The 21,974-nt window shown below is 40.1% G+C and overlaps 2 protein-coding genes across 2 annotated transcripts in view; both read right to left on the bottom strand.

Annotated features, from left to right (window-relative positions):
• abr (ABR activator of RhoGEF and GTPase) overlaps nt 1–8,182 on the bottom strand; it is a 148,770-nt gene extending 140,588 nt beyond the window's left edge. The window contains exon 1 of the mRNA XM_057821264.1: nt 7,178–8,182. Within this exon, the coding sequence (XP_057677247.1) occupies nt 7,178–7,925 (748 nt within the window). The 5' untranslated portion in view covers nt 7,926–8,182. The remainder of the gene's footprint in view (nt 1–7,177) is intronic.
• Nucleotides 8,183–9,099: 917 nt separating this feature from the next.
• aspa (aspartoacylase) lies at nt 9,100–20,916 on the bottom strand. The gene is made up of 6 exons (XM_057821275.1): nt 20,469–20,916; nt 13,427–13,622; nt 12,893–12,986; nt 12,707–12,814; nt 10,624–10,733; nt 9,100–10,343 (listed from the first exon to the last, which is right to left on the bottom strand). The coding sequence occupies exons 1-6, from the start codon at nt 20,711–20,713 to the stop codon at nt 10,152–10,154; spliced, it is 945 nt and encodes a 314-aa protein (XP_057677258.1). The 5' UTR covers nt 20,714–20,916; the 3' UTR covers nt 9,100–10,151.
• Nucleotides 20,917–21,974: the final 1,058 nt, after the last annotated feature.

Here is a 21,974-nt window from a genome sequence, read left to right as displayed (position 1 = left end):
ATGCATGATGGGAAGTTGGGCAACCATGACTGTTAATAGTGGTTGCAAATGGTATACAATATGTTCTGTGTTGTGTTCAATTAAGCGTGTTAAGAAAAAGATCATATCTTGCTCCGCCCAATGCATGATGGGAAGTTGGGCATCCATGACTGTTAATAGTGGCTGCCAAAGATTAAGCCAATAAAAGGCGCGGTCCAATGAACGCCTGTGTCCACTCGCTTATCTCTGCCTTTTCTCTCTCAATGTGCTAAAATGGTGTCATTGTAAACTGTTTGAGGCAACGCATGAACGTGTCATTCCATGCATGCGTTGTGTCAAATATTTTAACAGAATTAATTTAGAAAACTGACGCCCGTCAACGCCCGTTAATATGTATTTATATACTGTACAGTATATCACACAATATCTCGCATATACTGACCTCAAAGTAGTCTTATTTTTACAAAAGAATAAACTGTATTGAATTCAAGGTTGTTCAAACTTTGCACTTATGCTTTATGTGGAACATATCAGTATACTGCACCCACAACAGCTGAAGTATATCCTGAAATGTACTAACTGAATGTAAAGATGAGTGACATAAAAGGGTTTGGTCGTTAGACAAGGAAATGAGCTAGTGTGAATCAGTCAACTGACAGGAAAACAGGGAGATGCACTCAGCCCCCTCACTCTTACTGCAAGTTGAATTGAAAAAAGATTTATATTAGTGCAAGAGCGGGTGAGTAAACTGTCAAAAGGAGAACGGGATATTGAATAAAGCATTTTCTTTTTAAACCCAGCCCAACTCTTTCAGTGCTATTGATGACGATAGGCGTCCAATAGTGTGGCTCTTAAAAACTAATGGAAAGTCTTTAAATGAGTTTCTTACTAGTAGACGTCTTATCCATTTGAAATAGATTCAAATGGAGTGGACATCAAGAGCCGTCAATTGCAGCCAATTACTAGTTAAGCGTTCCACTTTTAGCAAAATGGGGCAGCTGACGTCAGTCAGCTACAACTTAGGAAGCAGTGTGTCATCAAACTGAATGCCAAGAGACTGGTCTCTGATGAGCCACGTTAATTATGTGTAAAACATGCAAATCACAACTGTTTATCATTATCATTATTATTATAATACACATGCACCTGTTCTTACGACAAACCTAGTCAACATAGATGTCACTCATTGAGCCAAATCCATGACAGCATGCTTGGTTTTTGTTGTTGTTGCTTCATAAGTAGCAGCCAAATATGTCACACCTCAAATGCAGGCAAGACTTTCTGCACTCAAACACTCTTCCATGCATTCATTTTGTAAACAAGCAGTAATGCTGCAAAAAGCCACATCACCGCATCACCACTGAGCCATCCTGTTTCCTTTCCTACACAGCTACAACATACAAATGACCATTCGTAAGACTCCAAACACGCAAGTCGAAAACTCGCCACGCAGTTCAAAGGAATCATTCATGGCTTTACTTAAATAAAAAATGTTAAAAGCTAATTCATAATGCTCAACAATGAAAGCGGCCGTGACCTGCACACTAAAATGCACTCAGTCAATAGTGTAGGCTGCCATTTGCACCGCACATTGTTGCTCTCCCTGTTTCTTAGTTGCAATGGCAGTCCAAGACAGGCCTGAACAAGTTTTGCTTATGTGTAGAAGAGTGTGTCAACCCATAGGGAAAGAAATGTGTGACATGCTAACAATCACTTTATTTTCTGAAGACCAAAAAAAAATATTTGTCATACATACCATTGAAATACTGTACATTTTTTGAAAAGTTCTGATTTTATTTATATGATCAGCTGGTTTGGAAACTCAGTATCCTCTACCGTGACTTCCTAGTAAAGGGCTAACTAGCCAGACTATATTATTCCAAGGGGTCACACTAGAATTAGTGACGTTGGATGATGATTCCTATCTGAACAAATCTGTGCTGTTGTGAATCATCATCTAAGAATTTGGGCACCCTAAAGAGAGGTTACTGTAGTTTAGCCGGTCGATGACGTCGGTAAACGAACGCATTCTGCGCAGATGCACCAACGTGAACAAGAAACCCGGCATGAGATCACATGCTGTTGCTCGGAGACCATGAGTCTGACATCTACTGTTGCTACGAAGCCGAGTGGGCACAGACTATAAAATACCTCTTACTTTCTACACCTCCTTTTGTGTTCATCAAGTACTGAGACTTTCTAATGATTAATCCAGGTGTCACAGCACAGAATAAAACAATGTGATTTTGAGCAACAAAGATTTGCGAGATAAAGCAGTTCTTAGTCATTGTTACTGGCATTGTTTATGGTCTGTAAACTCCCTTGACTCCTAATAACACTAAGAAACAATAGCATCGTAATGACTTCCCATTGAAAGTCTTGTAATCAAAACAGCATTGGGACTGTTTATTTAGTCTTAACTGGAATTCAGCTAGGCCATTTGTTACCTAGCATTTACTGTAATCTTAATGCTTAAATCATTAGTGTTTTTCAATTTTGAAAGAAATATACATATTTAGTAGGGGCGTAACGGTACACAAAAATCTCGGTTCAGTACATACCTCGGTTTTGAGGTCACGGTTCGGTTCATTTTCGGTACAGTAAGAAAACAAAATGCAAAATATAAATGTGCTGGTTGTTTATTACACACCTTTGTGCTTTCAACAATAGGAACATTAGCCTATACAAAGCTAGAATTCTGCTCAAAAAGTAGCGGGTATTTAAAGATAATCCAACAACAATTTGCCTTTCAGACCACGGGTATTGGTCAGCTTTCTTTCTGGAAGAAAGAAGAAAAAAGAAGTCCTGTGCTAAAGAGAATAGCAATCCCAATGACAAAGATTTTAACATGTACTTTACAAATGAAATGCCTCGATGAATCATTTTTTTTCCCTTATGAACCGTTTTCAAAAGCTTTATGGGTGGATTTTCTCAAGTTAAAGCGCCACACAGAAATTAATAAATTTCATTGTGTAAGCAGGATATGTCTATTATTCTTATTATTTAATTACAGGTGTTTTAGCTCATTTCAATTTATTTTATTTAAATGGGATATTATTCATTTTATTATGTGTTTGTATTTTACAAATGTGATGTAGTATTCATTTATATTGTATATTTTATGTTGTATAACTTTAGTTCCTGTGTGAATATTAGTTCCTACTTGTTTTGTTGTGGTAGGAGGGTTTTGTATTGAACACGGGGCCGTGTTGGTTATTATTATAGCAGCAGTAAGTAGCAGAAGACAGCAGTAAATCAACTAAGAAAAGTCAACTGTGCCCCGATCTACCACTTAAGAGATCTGATGGAGTCAAAAAGTAGGTTACGATTGCATATTAGTTTGAAAATCGACTGGATCCACCGTATTTTAACACGAGTGACTTCGGTCTGCCAGATGCTAGCTACCGGTAGTAGTATTGATGCAGGAGGGTCACGTCTCGCGTCAAATAATAAACTCTGCCGTTCTTTCCTCGTGCGTCGCGTCGAGCCGCTTCTGGGACGCGTCTAACACGCGGCCGCACTACGACTGGTGTGCATTGGCTGATCGACTTTAACGCCCGCGTTTCACTACGTTCTTGCGGCGGCCACGTTGTCGCGCCGTTGATGTTTCTGGGTTATATACTGTCCTTTCGTGTTCGTCCTCATTATAGTAGAGAAGACGGAGTAAATATAATCTACACAAAGAAACTGTAACCCAATCGACTCACAGCCTCGAAAAGTAACGGTTACATTACGTCAGAAACTCGTTCGGTACACCTCCGTTCCAAACCGAGCACCACGTACCGAAACGGTTCAATACAAATACATGTACCGTTACACCCTTAATATTTAGTAGGGATGTCCCCGATTGGATTGTGTGACCGGAAATCCGTCCGATCACGCCATTTTTTTAGAGAATCGGATGAAAAGGATCAGGTGTTTGATTAAAAAAATATTTTATATATATATATATATATATATACATATATATATATATATATATATATTTTTTTAAGGGCTAAAAAGTAACACAATAATTCAGAAATACAATGGCATTGCCAAAAGATACAAAAATATATGTTTTATACTCCGCAACACTCCCGGAAAAAGCGGAAAAGGAAGTACAGTAAAAAGTACAGTACTGTAACATGTTTGGAACTTTTGTTCAAATAAAAGCAAAAACTTTTTTTTTTTCGGTATCTGATCGGGAGTCGGTATAGGCAGATTCTCAAAATCAGGTGACTCGGTCTCGGGTGCAAAATTATGTGATCAGGACATCGATGCACTGAAACCATATTTTGGGTCTTGATGCTAATTCCGACACCTGGCTGTGTAGTGGCCTATGCGGATACTATACTGATACTACATTATAAAATTTGAAAATATAATTTTTTTCTCCTTTAATACTAAATTATTGCATACTCGATTGTAAAACCATTTCTTTCTTGCCTACACTGCTTAACTCATTGTCTGCCATTGACGGCATTAAACGTCCAATCCACTTCAAGTGGATTGGACAACTAATAGTGATAAACTAATTTGTGGGAGGGTGCACATTGGCTTGAAGAAGAGCATTTTTTATAAGTGATTGTCTGCCATTGACAGCGCGAGACATCCATTTAAAGTGGGAGTGCTGGCACGTTCATTCGTTTGCTGCCATCCTCTTGCTGGCAGAGATGCACCCTTAGCTACATACAGTGGGGCAAATAAGTATTTAGTCAACCACTAAAAGTGCAAGTTCTCTCACTTGAAAATATTAGACTGGCCTGTAATTGTCAACATGGGTAAACCTCAACCATGAGTGACAGAATGTGGAAAAAAAAAACAGTAAATCACATTGTTTGATTTTTAAAGAATTTATTTGCAAATCATGGTGGAAAATAAGTATTTGGTCAATACCAAAAGTTCATCTCAATACTTTGTTATGTACCCTTTGTTGGCAATAACGGAGGCCAAACGTTTTCTGTAACTCTTCAAAAGCTTTTCACACACTGTTGCTGGTATTTTGGCCCATTCCTCCATGCAGATCTCCTCTAGAGCATTGATGTTTTGGGGCTGTCATTGGACAACACAGACTTTCAACTCCCTCCACAGATTTTTTATGGGGTTGAGATCTGGAGACTGGCCAGGCCACTCCAGGACCTTGAAATGCTTCTTACGAAGCCACTCATTTGTTGCCCTGGCTGTGTGTTTGGGATCATTGTCATGCTGAAAGACCCAGCCACATCTCATCTTCAATGCCCTTGCTGATGGAAGGAGGTTTTCATTCAAGATCTCTCGATACATGGCCCCATTCATTCTGTCCTTTACACAGATCAGTCGTCCTGGTCCCTTTGCAGAAAAACAGCCCCAAAGCATGATGTTTCCGCCCCCATGCTTCACAGTGGGTATGGTGTTCTTCGGATGCAATTCAGTATTCTTTCTCCTTCAAAAACGAGAACCTGTGTTTCTACCAAAAAGTTCTATTTTGGTTTCATTTGACCATAACACATTCTCCCAGTCCTCTTCTGGGTCATCCAAATGCTCTCTAGCGAACCAAAGACGGGCCTGGACGTGTACTTTCTTCAGCAGGGGGACACGTCTAGCAGTCCAGGATTTGAGTCCCTGGCGGCGCATTATGTTACTGATAGTAGCCTTTGTTACTGGAGTCCCAGGTCTCTGTAGGTCATTCACTAGGTCCCCCCGTGTGGTTCTGGGATTTTTGCTCACCGTTCTTGTTATCATTTTGACGCCACGGGGTAAGAACTTGCATGGAGCCCCAGATCGAGGGAGATTATCAGTGGTCTTGTATGTCTTCCATTTTCTAATAATTGCTCCCACAGTTGATTTCTTTACACCAAGCGTTTTACCTATTGCAGATTCAGTCTTCCCAGCCTGGTGCAGGTCTACAATTTTTTCTCTGGTGTCCTTCGACAGCTCTTTGGTCTTGGCCATAGTGGAGTTTGGAGTGTGACTGACTGAGAATGTGGACAGGTGTCTTTTATACCGATAATGAGTTAAAACATGTGCCATTAAAACAGGTAACGAGTGGAGCCTCGTTAGAAGAAGTTAGACCTCTTTGACAGCCAGAAATCTTGCTTGTTTGTTGGTGACCAAATACTTATTTTCCACTCTAATTTGGAAATAAATTATTTAAAAATCAAACATTGTCATTTTCTGTTTTTTTCCCCACATTCTGTCTCTCATGGTTGAGGTTTACCCATGTTGACAATTACAGGCCTCTCTAATCTTCAAGTAGGAGAACTTGCACAATTGGTGGTTGACTAAATACTCATTTGCCCCACTGTAGCTTTAAAAAAACAACAACATTATTTTACACTTTATATTGTATTTTATTAACTGTCCAACTAGTCATATAGCTAAATACTTGTCTGCCGAATATCAAAACAGCCATCACACTAAAGAAAGGACAATCGTACCAGTTCTGGCCACGCTGTTGGTGATATTATTACATTTGTATAAATTTGTTTTTGATCCCAAAATATTTAAAAAGGAAGCCATGTGTCACAATAAACATTGTCTGTTTCTAAAGGTCTTCCTCAAATCTATTCACATGCTTTTGCTAGTCAGCAGCATTTGACTCATGACCTCTTGAGGAAGTAAAAATTGAAGCTGAATCAACTGGTTGACTCCTGTGTCCTAGATTCATCTTCTTTTTGACCCTTTATAGGGCTCTTGTTTAAACTATTGGCTGCCAATGACGGTGCTAGACGTCCAATCCAATTTCCTCTCAGTCAAAACTGGATTGGACGTCCAATCCAAATGCTCCCAGTCAAAATTGGATTGGACATCTAACACCGTCAATGGCATTGAAACATGAGCATTCAAAGCCAGTCTTTCCAGTTTAAATGACGTGGATGTCCATCGTTGTTAATGGCAGTGAGATATGAAAGACCCTCATTGGCAAAAATTTTGCAAAAGTGTTGTTGTATTTGTATCCAGATGTTGCTCTGAAATATTCTCAGTCTGAGGAAGACTAATGTTTCTGACAGGTTGTCCACAACAGTGCAGAAAATAAACATTGTTTTTCTTTCTCCATTAATGAATGCCCCCGCCCTTTTAAATACCTGTATCGTAGATAGATTTCCTGCCCCATGCTTCGATAATTTCTATTATATAGTGTGAGATAATCATTATTGTGAACGTTGTTTTGCAAATCGTATAGGGACATAACCAGAAGTTCCAACCCCTACTCAATACATATTGTTGTCAAAAGTACCTGCAGAGGAGGAGTCGTCATGATCTGAACTGAGGTAGCCATCACTCCTTCTGTCAGGGGTGCTACAGCCGGATCCACGTCCAACGTGCAGGAGCGGAGGCGACATCCGACTGTCGTCCCCAGAATCAAAGTCTCTACTCAGGCGAAAAGGCCGCAGGGTGTCCGGGTGATGGATGCTGGGCACCTTCTGGTTGTCTCTGCTGCTGGCCTTTGGTACCAACAGGTTATTCCTGACAAAATTCTCGTTCAGCTCCAAATCCTCATACTCACGGTCGCTGTTATCGTCATTATTTTTGCTTTGCGAGAGACGAGTTGGCTTGGGAGGTGGAACGGGAATGGGGACAGGCTTGCCGGCCTTACCGCTGAATTTGCTCCGCTCCCGACTGAAGGAATTAGTCGCGTTACCTGCGGGTTGTAGCGTGTCAGACACTTGGGTCCTTCTAAAGTCGCACCCGTCTTCTCGTCCCAGGGATGGACTCTTTGGGGTCGCGAATGTGTCGGCGTTAAAGTTGACGTCTTTTCCGTGGCAACTTTCGGCGTCGTTCTTCCGCTGTCGCGCCATGGTTGTCTGCAGGTAGATCACCTTGAATTTCTCCTCCGATAGAGCCTTCTGCAGCCGTTTCAGGTTGACTTTTGAAGCCTCCAGCTGCGACTCGATGTCCTTTATCGAATTAAAGTTCATTTGTGGCACTTCGCCGTCGGGGAATTCATTCCGCCAGTGTTTCGCAAATTCCTCCTGTTCCCACATCGTGCTGGTCCTCCTCGTCAGGCTGTCTCTGTCAAAAGCAGCTCACGATGCAAAATTTTGCGGCTAAATTGTTGTTCTCACCTTGCGTCCGTGCTCCAAACGTCCACTTAAAGTAGGAATTCCAGACCGTCGCTATAAAAATGACCACTTTACGCCCATCTTTAAACCTCCACATTAGACAAATGACAGAAGGCGTGCACCTTGTGAGCGGATAGTTTGGTCTCCCTGTAGAAAAGTTTCAGCACTTCCTGGATCGGCCGTGTTGCCTTCAGGTGCTCAAATTCGGTTATGGAAGGAATTAGTTTAAACTGGGATGCAGTTGATCGTGGTAATACAAACGCAGGTGTATTTGGGTTTGACCTACATAGTGATTGCTTACTTGAGTATTAAAGTTATTCTTGTATTAATCTTTAAACTACTATTATTGTTCAGTGGTTGCTGAAAAAAAGGAAACAACAACGTAAGTGTATGTTCCATAATCACTATTTAAAGCACTGAACATAAATACATTATATACATTGAACCATACGCTAACTAAGTATATATAAAAACCATCTGGCCTTAATTGCTCAGCCCTCTGGAACTCTTGTGTTTATATTTCTGAAAGTCCGAGCTACCCTGAATGCAACTTTTCATATTTTTGGATGACACTTCAGATTATCAATTGTCGAAAGCAACCTAAAAAAAATGACGAGTATAGGCTACTTAAAATAAAATGCAGGTGCTTTATGTTACGTTATGTCATTTAAATAAAAAACAATATTTTTGAAATTATGGCTAACTGTACTGTAATGGGGTCTTGACTTAAATGAAATACTCATTGGCTGCCACGTTCATTCGTTGCCAGCGTCTACTAGTGACAAATTATATAAAATTTACTGTAGAAGGATGAAACGAGACACACGACGTCTATCGTCATCAATGGCACTAAAAATGTCCCCCAAAAAATAGTATGTACTCCTAGGGTAGAAACATTGACAGACACTAATTATGATAATAATGGCATTAAATAGATATCCAGGATGTAGGCAACATGATGCATTTTGGCTCGTTTGCAATAAATCAAGCTGTGCCAATGCAATTTGTGGTATTGTGCCGCCCTCTTGTGGCTATTGATTCAATACACCGAGAGACAACCTCACAACATTGAAATCATGACAGCGATGACAGCCACCTATATTATATATTTATTTTGGGGACTATTTCCACAGTATTTAAAGGACAGTGAACTTGATTATCATATAAATAGTGATAACATGTATAATCATGAAACATTATGAAAGTGACAATAGGACCACAAATATACCCTGATGTTGACAAAGACACTAAAAAACATTTAAAAACAATCCACATCTGCCATAAGTACACAGCACTTGAAACGTACAGTACAATAATATCAAAATAGACACAAATTACTATTTTCATTGGGTGTAGAGGGAAGGAGCATATACTATTATTATTAAAATACATGTATGTTGTTAGCAACATATCTACTCTAAAATTTGGCAGTGCAATTATCATTATTATTATTTTAAGGCAACAATAGGAGAGCACCACAGATGCAACTACAGGAGTTACAGGCAGGTAGCTTCAAAGGCCACAAATAACCTTCTAGGGTGTTACAAATACAGTATATAATTGGGAGGAAGACAAATCACCACAGCTTGGGGTCAAAGGTCACAGGTTATTATCCTAATTAGCTTCCTGAGCGTGAAAATGAAATATACAGCAACTAATCATTAAGCATGAACTAGTAAAATCTTTAATGATTGTTTCAATCAAAGTTATAGTTATAAATAACAAAAGTATCATAACCACAATATACTGTACCTCAAACCTCCAGATTAACTCATTGGCTGCCACTGACAGTGATCGACATCCAATCCAGTTCAACTGGGGGGCTGCCAGTCAAAATGGATTGGACGTCTATCACCGTCAATGGCAGTGAACTATGATCACTCAATGCTAGGCATTCCAGTTCTAATGGATTTGCCGTCTATCACCATCAATGGCAGTGAATGAGTTAAAGACTCGTCACAGCAAAGTGTTTGCCTTGCAAAGATGTTCTTTGCATAGTTAATTGATTTGCTGTCAATAAGTGCTCAAAAGCATAAAACCGTTGAGCAAAAGGTGGCATCAACTATGTGAGGAAGAAAGTGCAAAAGATGTATAGAAATAATTATGGTGCTTCACGTGCTCACACGAAATCTTTTTTTTTTTTTTTTCTTATGCTTTTCTAATGGCGCTTGCCATCAGAGTTTCTCGTCTAGTGGTGACAAATGCCTGTTGTTTTTCATAATAGGCCGCCTCATTAATAAACGTGGGATAAACAGTGCCGGGGCCTTTGTAGGGAATGGTCTTCCCATCAAACGTCTGGAACATTGGGTCACCCGGGTTCAGTGGCTCCCAGTCACAGTCCTGCAACGAAACCAAACGCAGCAAGGGGGAGAAGTGACTTGAGTGTGTTGCTGAATGTAACATTATACTGTTTGTTTTCACGACAAAGGCAATTTTATTTGAATAGCACAATTTACTACACAAGGTAATTCAATGTTGTTTACATTATAGTAAAATCAGCAAGAAAAAAATTAAAGAATAGAAATAAAAACAATAAAAGATGAATATAATCATCAACAAAGACAAAGGATCATTTTGTCTCCCATTAATGTGACTTTTTTTTTTCTCTCTCTCTTTTTACCTGCAAATTGGGGTGCACCATGGCAATAATGTTTCCATTGGCGTCCCTGGGGTAGTCAACTCTCTCTGAAACCCGGAAAACTTCCACACTGCAGGATGGGAATTCCATGCCTAGATGACATGTTAAGAGATGTTATATTAAATATGCAAATAAGACATTTTACTGCGATTTGTTTTTACACCTGAAAAAGTTCTTGGGTTTTTTCTAGTGTTGCTGATACAGCACTAAAATGATGTCAATCCAATCATGTGGTGTCCAATCATCCTTCTTCTGTGAATTTAAATGAGTTTATCAATAGTAGATGTCCAATCCCTTTGAATTGGGAGGTTGGCAGCGAATGAACAATTGTTTATTAGCTGCCAGCCCTCCTATTTCAAATGGATTGGGTGTCTAGCGCCGTCAATGGCAGCCAATGACGTAAGCAGTGAGTATGCTGTAGTTTCGAATAAAAAAATTCACATTTATTCAAAAAACATGGTATTGGTACAGTATCAGCTGATACCACACAGCCAGGTATCGGTATCGGGAGCCAAATAATGGTATCGGTGCAACTGCAGCAACACTTGTCATTTAGCCCAGCTTCAAGAACATTAATTCATCATGTATGAACACAGGCAGTGTGAACTGTAGACAGATTACCAAACCATTGGCACAAACCAGCTTAAAAACAACAACACTATTCAACAACAGCCCAGTTTGGAGGCAAAACAACAGAGTCCGAGATTCAGCTCATACTCTGAGGTTGGCACAGGGCCTGTTTACGTAAAAGAGCTGGGAAATTGCTGCCTCGCTGCATGTAAACATTGCTCATGCTGTACCATGCCGCAGGGGAGCGACTAAGCTAGTGAGAGGTCCTAGCGCAGGTACGTGTGGGTGGATTGGTGGTGCGCCCGTGAGCAACTTGTCATTTCTCGTTGTGCGTCTTGTTAGGCTCAGAGGCATGAAGATGGCCAAAATAGACCAGTTATTAAGCTATTGCATATGAATTTATGAATAACCAAACTAAACTGAGCAAAAGTAAAACCTTATTTAGAGGTTTAAAGGGATCCACGGATAGAAAGACTTGTAGTCCTTAAAAGATAAACGTTATTATAAGTTAAAATAATTTGATATTGAAACCCTGCTTGATGTTTTTATTCTTATACAATTTGTAAAATTTGTGGGTTGTCATTGTTGTTGACGTCGCAGGGCGGTGACGTCACATGGTTAAGCTGCCGAGCTTCCAGAGTATGACTATAGCGACATAAACATGTCATCTGTTCAACTCTTTCAATCTGAACTCGAGAGGAGCATTAATGAGCATGACCGACTTGATATTTCACAAAACGAGCAGCAAAAGCAAAATGAACAGGAAACACAGGTTGAGACGAGACAAAAGAAAAAAACGGTGGTTTGCCGAAATGTGCTACACCGGCGAAACGTCCTACAAGAAGCGAATTTGACACCGAAAGTACTACCGTGCGCTTTCAGCTTATTTTGTCTAGATGCATACAGACAAACATACTAAAGATGCCTTAAGAAAATACTTAAATGTTGTAATATCAAATAAGGGTGGTTTAAATATGCTACGTGACTAATGTGGTCAACAGATCAACAATCTGCTTTACGGCTACCACAACACAATGCTTAAAAACTATTAAAGGAAAACACATGCAAAAAGTATTTTGAGGCAATGCAAAGGTAATAAAAGACTATAAAAACACAAATAGTAAGTACTCGCTGCTTTTAACTGTTGAACGCATTTGTTGGACGTCTCGCCCCATAGAAGGAATTGCAGTAACTCTGTAGTATTCGTCGAGTGACTATGACAATCTACATCAGCCTCCGCGTCCATAAAACATGGCACCCTCCCTAGGTCAAAACACGTACTAAATATTATAGATTTTTTAAATCAATGGCGATATTTTATGTGTTTCTAATAACATATTTTATGAAAGGGACCAATTGTGGCTTATTAGAGCCTAGAAGTCTTTAAGTCTGAGGTTCCCTTTAAAGATTCTTCCACTGTTCTGTGATAGTCATTATACAGGTAGACTAGCTTTTGAGTACATTTCCTTAATTGACTATGGGAACGATCGCTTACCTTCGTTAAACAAAGCGATGAAATCCAGGGCATGTTTGAGTATGACCCTCATTGCTTCAAATATGTTACTCCTCAAAACCCCTTGAGGCTGAGGACCCACCTCCAAGCCTACAACAATAATAACAAAGTATGCGGCTTTTCTAACTGCTTTACAGATGCATTGCTGCTTTCTTTTGAAGGACTCACCAACGGGATGTTTGGCTACGGAGCGGGAAGTAGAGTATTTCAGAAGAGGATGCTCGTTCAGAAGAACGAGACAACTGGCGGGAGCCATGGCTTTCTGCAACACATCAAAAAATATGACACAAATAGTTATTACATGGTCCTTACATTAGCTTATCATGCTCTTGCACGGTATTATGCAGTGGGATATTTACATCTTCACAAATGCAAAAGTATAACTACGGTTTGCACTGGCAGGCTTTCTTGGTAATCATTAAACATAAACTCATCTACTTGGAGATAAGAGTTTAACTAAGGTCACGACTCAAGGGGCAAAATAATGGCATACCCTCGTTTGTTTGTTCGGGGAATTGAGGAGAAGTAAAACTGCTTTCTCAAGCACAGTGTAGGCACCTCAAGCTAGTAACATGTTAACTCTTAAGCAAATATTGAAATTTTTATGAATGCTGAAACTGAGCAGAAACAAAATTAACCCGAGACTCCACTTTTAAAGTTTAAAAAAATATTTTGACAAATAGATAATAAGTAACATTGAACCTTAATGTAGTTCATCATCTGCAGATTGAAGTGGTCTTTGGAGTTCTCCAGAATGAGAGTGCAGCCCATGTTGGACGTGGTGTTGTGGAGATCAAAGATGACATCGTAAGCCTCCGGGCTTCCTTTCGGTCCAAATAGTCTGTTGATTTCCTGAGCTCTTTGCACTTCATAGGGCAACTCCTTGCCCCCCGAAGCACTGAAGTAGACACATCATTATAACACTATTACTGAACACGTTAGCATTTCGTACGAGCCAAATGTTACAAAGTGGTTTTGACAATCAAGGATGCAATAAAGTAATGCTGTTTTTTTTTTTTTTTTTTTTACATTGAACATAATGGAAAACACTTATGGCCATGGAAGAGAAGTATCTCTAATATTACTAACGTTAATACTAAAACCCAAGCAATCTATTATGTATGAGCTTGACAGAATTTAGTCATCATTATTCAGTTTTATGTCTTTGCAAAACACACAGAAGTCTAATGCTATATAATGTCAACCCTTCGCTCCAAATGGTCCTTAACTCATTGGCTGCCAGTGACAGTGCTGGACGTCCAATCCATTTGAATTGGGAGGGTTGGCAGCGAATGAACGAAGCATTTCATATTAACACCGCGTCTAGGACGTTCTCAAACTTACTGTACAGCAGCACCCCCCCCCCACCTATATTGTCTCTGCATGCACACATCTGCACTTTGTATCCCTATTTTCAGTGAATATCTGCTATTGTCCGATCAGCCGTGCATGGCCACACAAGCACAGTGGCTGTTGATGAGCTGTGACAACAACCGGATGGAAAGTAAAAAAATGAAGTTGTCGGTCTATTTTGGTGGAAGAAAAATGCATCGCAGGCTGTTTTTAGCAAGAATCGAATTTTCTTATGTTGCCTTCAGAAATACCACTAAAGTGTTTCAAACGTGGCGATATTTAAAGATCAAACAATCAGAACAATGAGGTGACAAGATGATGCAAACTCCAAGAGACTCAAACCATCAACGTCCCAACTATGTAGCAGATGTGCTAACCGCTAATTCACATTGTTATCTGTTTTTTTTTTTGCAAAATCGGCATATCTAAAGATTACATGTTGATCAATGTTTCGCGTTTTGAGCGATTTGAATGTTGCTTAACTGATGGATGTGTTGATCTGGTTTGATATATAATAACACTCCTAAGTAAATTATAATGCGTGTTTTTTAACTATGGAACTAACTAACAACTAAATAAACTAATTAATCTGATGCAAGAAGTAGTTACTAGTCCAACTTGTGCACTCTTTATTAGTTATCCAGGCATGCCCTACTGTCTCTCCTGCGACAAAAACAGGAACAAATGCATCAATAAAACTACCGTATTGGCCCGAATATAAGACGGCCCTGATTATAAGACGACCCCCTCTTTTTCAAGACTCAAGTTTGAAAAAAACATTTAAATCTGTAAACTAAAGTCCAATCACATTCGTGAATGAATGGCTTCATAGCCAATCTATTGTGATAAAACAACAAAATTGCAATAACTGCATTAACCATCAAAGTGAAGTCTAACTATAACTGTAGTCTTGAAACAAATCTGAATAAGGAAAAACATTGCAATAAAATAATGCAAACTGGTTAAACTTGAGAGTAGCGGAGATCTGTCATGACAGAACATCGCTTCAATGATATCTGGCACCAACTAGCGTCGTGAATGGGTATAATGTCTAGACCGCGAATATAAGATAAACCCCTCATTTTCAGTCTTATTTCAATGCAAAAAACACCGTCTTATACGGTCCAATACGGTACTTGGTAATGTCATTACGAAAGATGTCCCCGATCTGATCACGAGATCGATATCAGGCCGATATAAGATGTACTTATTTTTTCTCATTTTTACATTTTAACAAAATAATCGAGATGCACAAGGACCACCTGTGCAGCAGTGTTATGCTAGATGTCATGGGAAACTAATGGTGAAGTGCAAAACACAGGGGAGGCGACATCGCCAGCGTTCAATACATTTTCTATGGAACAAGCGTGACAGACGAAAATCGCCAATCCTCTTGCGGCGAAATGACACATGACGTGATGTCCGTGCACGTGAAATTTCGTGCCCGTTCATGTATACGTGCACAGTGCACACGCAAACCAACGATGCGATATAAGAAAATAGGAAATGGTTCTGTTTCTGTCGCCTAGCACTACAACCAAACAGCAATGGATTTATTGATGGACAAATCACCTGCGAGGACACTGGCAAACCTGGAAATTGACATCCACACACAACACTTTGTCAACACTGGGGGGAAAAACTGGCAACATGGATATTTCATTTTTGTCTTGCATCTCTAAAATGTTTGCTGTCCTTTACAACAAAAAATAAAATTAAAAACAATATTTCAAAACTGTTAACATGGAGGGGCGTGTCATTTTAGCAGTGTACGTGCGATCACCACATATTTTATGGTACCCCTCGGCATGATTTCCAGGACATGAATTAAAAAAAGTAGCAGTATGGGAAGTTGTTGGTGCTTCGAAAAGACCGGAAATTTTGAAATGCCTTCCAAATTCATCGCCAACCAGAGATGAGCAATGACGCACAGCCGGTGGGCGTTGAGTATCGCTGTCGCTTGCCGCTGCAGTCGCATCGCGACCCGAGTGTTGGCTTTTAGCTCAATGGCAATGACTTTCGCATTTCGCCATCGCCTCCCGTGTGTTTTGCCCCTTCGATAGCGTCATGCAAGAGTGACAATGTCAGCAATATGGAGAAATTTTACATTTGAATGTGCTTTTTTCTCCTTAACATATTGCCAATGTATCAGAAATGGGTATCACCAAATTCACAAAATCAGGTGACTCGGGGGCCGTTTACATGGTGACGCTGCGACACAAAGACCCTACAAATGTAATGCGGAATGGCCTCACCTTTAAGCCTGATTTATGCTGCTGCGTTCCGTTGACGGTGGAGCGACGGCGTAGACACTATGCCGTCATTGAGTATTCGAAGTTCTGTTTCAACGGAACGTGTTGCTGTAATTCACCGCCATGCTACTAGAGGGGTGTGGCTTTGTCTTTGCACGGTTTTGGGGGACTCTTGTCGAATTCCTTTATTTTCCTCCGGTCATTGACAGCAATGGCAACGGAGATGGAACGTGTGTATTTGCAGCAAATCAATATTGAACAACAAATGCTGTTAACACAAATGCTAAAGCGTAAGCGACGCAGAAGACATTTGCAAATGTTTGAAAACGGCTGTGTTGTTGTGCTGAACGGGAAACAACGTTCTGAGCGGACCAATCATAGTCCTTTGACGTTCACGTCACGCGCGTTGACATGAGCCGTACTCAAGATTTTTTGGAAGGGCATGTCAGTTTATGACGTAGGGTCGTAAATCGGTTAGGCTTTAAAGCAGTAATATGAAGTAATTTCTTCACATGCCAAATAGGGTCACAAGTAAAGTAATTAAACATTGTCAAACAAATAAAGCATGAAAAAATAATTTATATGTTGTATATTTGACAAAAGAATCGCGTTTCCGAAGTTCGAGCCTGAAAGGGGACGAACCCGGAGGTGATACGTCACACCGGGAACGCAATGGCACCTCCATACATACGCCCGCCATACAAAGCCCTTCAAACAATGATTCAAACAGCGATATAAGCGATAGATCAAGCGCAAGGGAGGAGATCCAAGTTTTTGAAGAGTTGGAGGAAGAAGAGGAGACTGGAATTTTATGTTATTAGCCAGACGCTAATCAGGATGCAAACAATGTGCCTAGACTTCCTGACATGGAATGGATACAAGACCCATCGAGATTACAACATTGGTAAGATATAGGCTGTTATTATTTTCATGATTTGAAGATGCAGAAATTTGCACATAATTTTATGGTTTTGTCTATCTGATGAGATTGTTAAAAAAAAAATAATAATCAGACTTCATGTTCATTTTGGCAGATCCGGCAGCTCTCACGCATATAAAATAATAATATAAAAACGTCGGGGTGAAAGAAGGAGATGAGTCGTTGTTATATCTTGACCGAGTGACCCACACGACCCCTTTATTGGCTTTTACAACTTTACTCAACGTCTTGCCAAGTGACTCTGAACAGCAACTTTTCTCTCTTTTAGTGAAGGAGTAAGGCACAAACAATAACACATCTAAATGACATGCGTACACTCTACTGGTGAACTCCCGTATTACAACTAAATAATATCCACTATATCACAGTCGCCGATGGCTTTCTCCACTTTATTGTTGCAACAATAAGAAAACAAAGTGGCGTCTAATGGCGTGAGGAAATGTAGTTTTTTCACACAAGCGAACAGATTACAAAGCACCACTTCAGTGTTGTCCCGAGACTACATTTCCCATGATTCACTGCGTGGCCTGCGTGCTCCCTGATTCGCTGTCAGACATTAAAAGCAACACTTGTCACCTGTCAGCGGCTCTCGCGAAGCGGCGAAACACAAACTAGAAGGCTATCAAGCGATCACCGTGAAAGAAATGGCGAACCGTACAAATGCAATGCAATGCTTGAAGCATGAAGGTGGAAATACATAATACAAATACAAATAAATGTGCACAAACTCACCGGCGGTGTGTGTCTCTTACTGCAACGTGACCGTGAATTACCGCAACGCCGACCCGCTTATGTGCACATCCACACCCCTTTCCCGATTGACAGTGGATTAACCCTTTCGGACAAGATCGTAGATGACGCACAATTTAAACACGCTTAACCCAGTGAACGCAACAACAACTAAGATCGGGGATAGCCTCGGCTAACGTCGCTAGCTTATATTGTTCATTCCACAACAGTTGGCAGCTCTGCTTTGACAAAGTCATCAGTCATCTATCCAAAAATCACACTTACTTTTTGGCAAATCCTTGATCATAAGCAGACCGGTTAAGGAAGCAGGCATCTTCGAAGTGTTTGCAGCAGAGAACACTACTCGATGATAGCATGAAATTCATTCGCTTCGTGCGAACGAAAGATGTCCATTTACGTGCCCTGCTATCCTTTGGCCACTCATACAACTTTTCGTTTGAGTGAGAACAAAACATCGCCACACACCACCGTGGCATCTTACCGAGAAGCAATGCAACAAACAATACTGTTCTATGGTGGACTTCCCTCGCACTTCCCGGTGTGACGTAATTTCCCAAGATTTCCGAAGATTGCCGAAGAAAAGCATTTTCGTTGTCAAGGGCGTTGCTATGGGTTAAACAAAGAATCTGGAAGGGTTGCGTTAAAAAAAATAATGAAAATATGCTTATAATTGTTTAGCCATTGATATTATTCAAAAACATGGTTGGCCAACCTTAGTTCACATTAGGTCCGCCATCACCGCAACACAGTAGCATAAATCAGCCTTTACACAGTGACAGCGAAAACGGGAGGCCGATACGGAAACTTTTGATTCCGGCCTCCAAAGCAAACAATTTGATTGCGGGGATTACTCTGCAACCATATGAATGGAACTAGTGCTGCAACGATTAATCGATTAACTCGAGTATTCGTTTAGAAAAAAAAGTTTCGGATTAAATTTTGCTGCTTCGAGTATTCGTTTAATTAAAGTGGCATTATAATGTTTAATTTTAAAAGTGTTTGCAATTCATTTTATTGATTTGGATGGATACACTGCCTTCTGGTCTGTCTCATTTCACATGGCTGAATCCAGCTGGTCCCTGTTAAGACCAACATAAGCTAAGGTTTTTTTTTTTGAGCTAATGTTTTTTTTTTTAATGCATTCGTTTTTAGTATATGCAGTAGTTTTTGGGGGGAATATGTGTCCGAACCATTTGTTTTCATGTACCTTATCTGATTAATCGATTATTCAAATTAACTAGTTCATCGATTAATCGACTACTAAAATAATCCATTGCTGCAACCCTAAATGGAACGGTCTCACTCCGATGACTTCAGCACTCGCATACATCTCTCTGGGCATGCGCAGTCGCAGCTCCTAAACATTCAAGACAGCAAACATGGCGAAACATCGGCTTAATTTACTGTTTCTATAATATATTTAATTTAAATATATTTTATGTCCGCGTTTTTGCAACTTTTGAAGCAAAAAAAAAAAAAAAAAAAGTGGATGCTATTGCTTCGACTGGGTGGGTATGTTGTCTTGCGGGCTGAGGCGGTTGTTGTCAAGGAAGCACATCATTGGCTGTCGCCTTGTAAAAATGCACTGCCCCCTAGGGCCTGGCATGAATACTACATGGTTTTCACGCGGAATTGCGACATTGTTCGAATGGAGACGGGACCATATATATACAAAAATAAAGTGTGTCGTATTTTTGGAGTGTCACCATGTAAACGGCCCCTCTAACTCGGTGCAAAAATATGTGATCGGGACAACCCTAGTTATTACGTGATCATGTTCTGGGAACTCTATGGGGGAGATGTTGTTACCCAACCTCATTTGGCTGCTGTTGCATGCACTGATGAGTGCGTGCGCCAGCCAAGCCCAGGGCTTTGCATAAGACTTCATTTCCGCTATAGTGCACACGAAAAGGAGCGCAGACAAGGACATTGGGGCTTTGGTAGGGATTAAGTGGGGGCGGTCGTATTAAATCATTTGCAGCTCGGTCACGTTTCGCTCACGTTTCTGCGCTGGCTGCCAGTCAGCTGAGGACCAGGAGGCGGTTCTCCCTCTCTGTGTGATATTGATGCTGGAACATGTAAACACCTCATGGCCCTCGGAGCCATGTGATCTCACCAATGACGCATTCTGATTTGTCCATTCTGCTTTTATCCTTACTCAGATTACAAGAATGAGTCATATTCAATTAAAGGACGTGGGCTTTCCATTGAAAATAAATACAATTCTGATGTGTGACAATTCGCAGCCCGTTAACTCATCGGCTGGCATTGACGGCAAGAGACGTCCAATCCCATTGAACTCGGAGGGTGGCTTCGAATAAACTTCTATTCGCTACCACCTTCCCAGTTCAAATGGATTGGACGTCTACTAGTGATAGACTATTTTCAACTGACAGACGAAGGATGAAACGTGCTACATGATTGGACGTCTATCACCGTTCATTCTTACCTGAGGTTTTCCGGGGTGAACGCTCGGTTCAGGTCCGTGTCCACATATCTGGCGCATTTTTCCACAGCCCTCGGGTTGGTGATGAAAGGTTTCGTGTCGACAGTCTTTCTTTGGATTTCGGCGCCGTTCTTCATCCACAGGTTCACAAGAGTCACTCCGGACATCTCGTTCCCGTGAGTCCCGCCGAAGATTGCCACTCTCCGGGCCTCGTTGAAACGCGCACTACTGTTGTACGAGGAAGACATGTCAAGGCAACTCCCCCCCAAAAAAAGTTTCGATCTGAGCTTGACAGTCCTTCGTTTATTCTAAAAGCAGGCGGCGGCTCTGCGTTTGCGTCTGCTGGGCGCCTGCTCACTGAAGCAAGCTGCCATCAACGACATAATATCCACTTGGACTGTTGTACTGTTGCTAACATGCTGCCTCCCAAACCAAAGGTGGGAATTAATATAACAAACGTAAAACCACCAATGCAGTTCCGGGGAAGTCGTTTCAAAATAAACTTCAATTTGTATATTACTAAAGCTGTCATAATAGGTCTATATCAGTGGTTCTTAACCTTGCTAAAGGTACAGAACACCATGAGTACCGAACCCTTTGGAATTATATATATATATATATATATATATATATATATATATATATATATATATATATATATATATATATATATATATTTTCAAATTCAAAATCGATTTATCTAAGCTAGCAAGCTAAAACCTAAGTGAATTTCCATTTAAATTTATTCATATTCAGGCAACATGTTTTGAAACATGCCAAAATGTACGTTATCTTTATGCCCTACAGCATCATCAGCCCACCAAGACTGGCCCAATGCGCCTAAGAATTTTTCATTCAAATTTGGAGGACTAGGGTTTAGAATATGAATCTTCCCACAAATCCAATAAACAGAAAATTATTTTGCTTTTTGATTTGCTTTTCACATTGGAAAATTAAATTATGCCAGATTCATTTCAGTTTCTATTTTTGTTGCCATGACGACATTGTCATGCCATCACTATTTTCATGGCGTAAAATGTGATGCAAATGTTTTTGTTATGTCAACGCAGTGCACGTTACCCGTAGATCTGTTGTACTTCCTCAAACCAAGTGAGAGTCAACCTTCCACTGAGCAAACCTGTTTCTCCTCCCATCAGATAGAGGAATAGCAGTTGAATGGATTGGAATAAAGAATTTGGGACTAACCAGTCCAAAACCTGGTCTAAAACGCCACTTTTCCTAGATTTAGTCAGCATACAAAAATAGGGCCCTGCATGTCTTAACCCTCACCGAACCCAGGTTAAGAACCACTGGTCTATATACTAAATAAGGACAATTGAAAAATACAGCTTTAATGAAAAAAATTATCATAAAATGAATATATATAAATAAAACTACATATATAAAATAACAAAATTAAAATGTTTCATTAGATTAAAACAAATTTAAAACAACCCATTTCAAAGAAAAAAAATATCTTTTATATTTTCAATTTTTTTTATTCTATTT

Source organism: Corythoichthys intestinalis, chromosome 18, assembly GCF_030265065.1.
Source record: "Corythoichthys intestinalis isolate RoL2023-P3 chromosome 18, ASM3026506v1, whole genome shotgun sequence".
NCBI lineage: Eukaryota > Metazoa > Chordata > Actinopteri > Syngnathiformes > Syngnathidae > Corythoichthys > Corythoichthys intestinalis.
This window is presented reverse-complemented; position numbering and strand designations above follow the sequence as displayed.

Bases quoted from the DNA above. Each gene is read 5' to 3' on its own strand.
- aspa (XM_057821275.1), bottom strand. From the start codon at position 20,713: ATGTCTTCCTCGTACAACAGTAGTGCGCGTTTCAACGAGGCCCGGAGA. The intron at 12,987-13,426 runs GTTCAATGTTAC...GATGTGTTGCAG, and splicing joins AGATGATGAACTACATTAAG to AAAGCCATGGCTCCCGCCAG. The intron at 10,344-10,623 runs GTAAAAAGAGAG...GTTTCGTTGCAG, and splicing joins TGGTGCACCCCAATTTGCAG to GACTGTGACTGGGAGCCACT.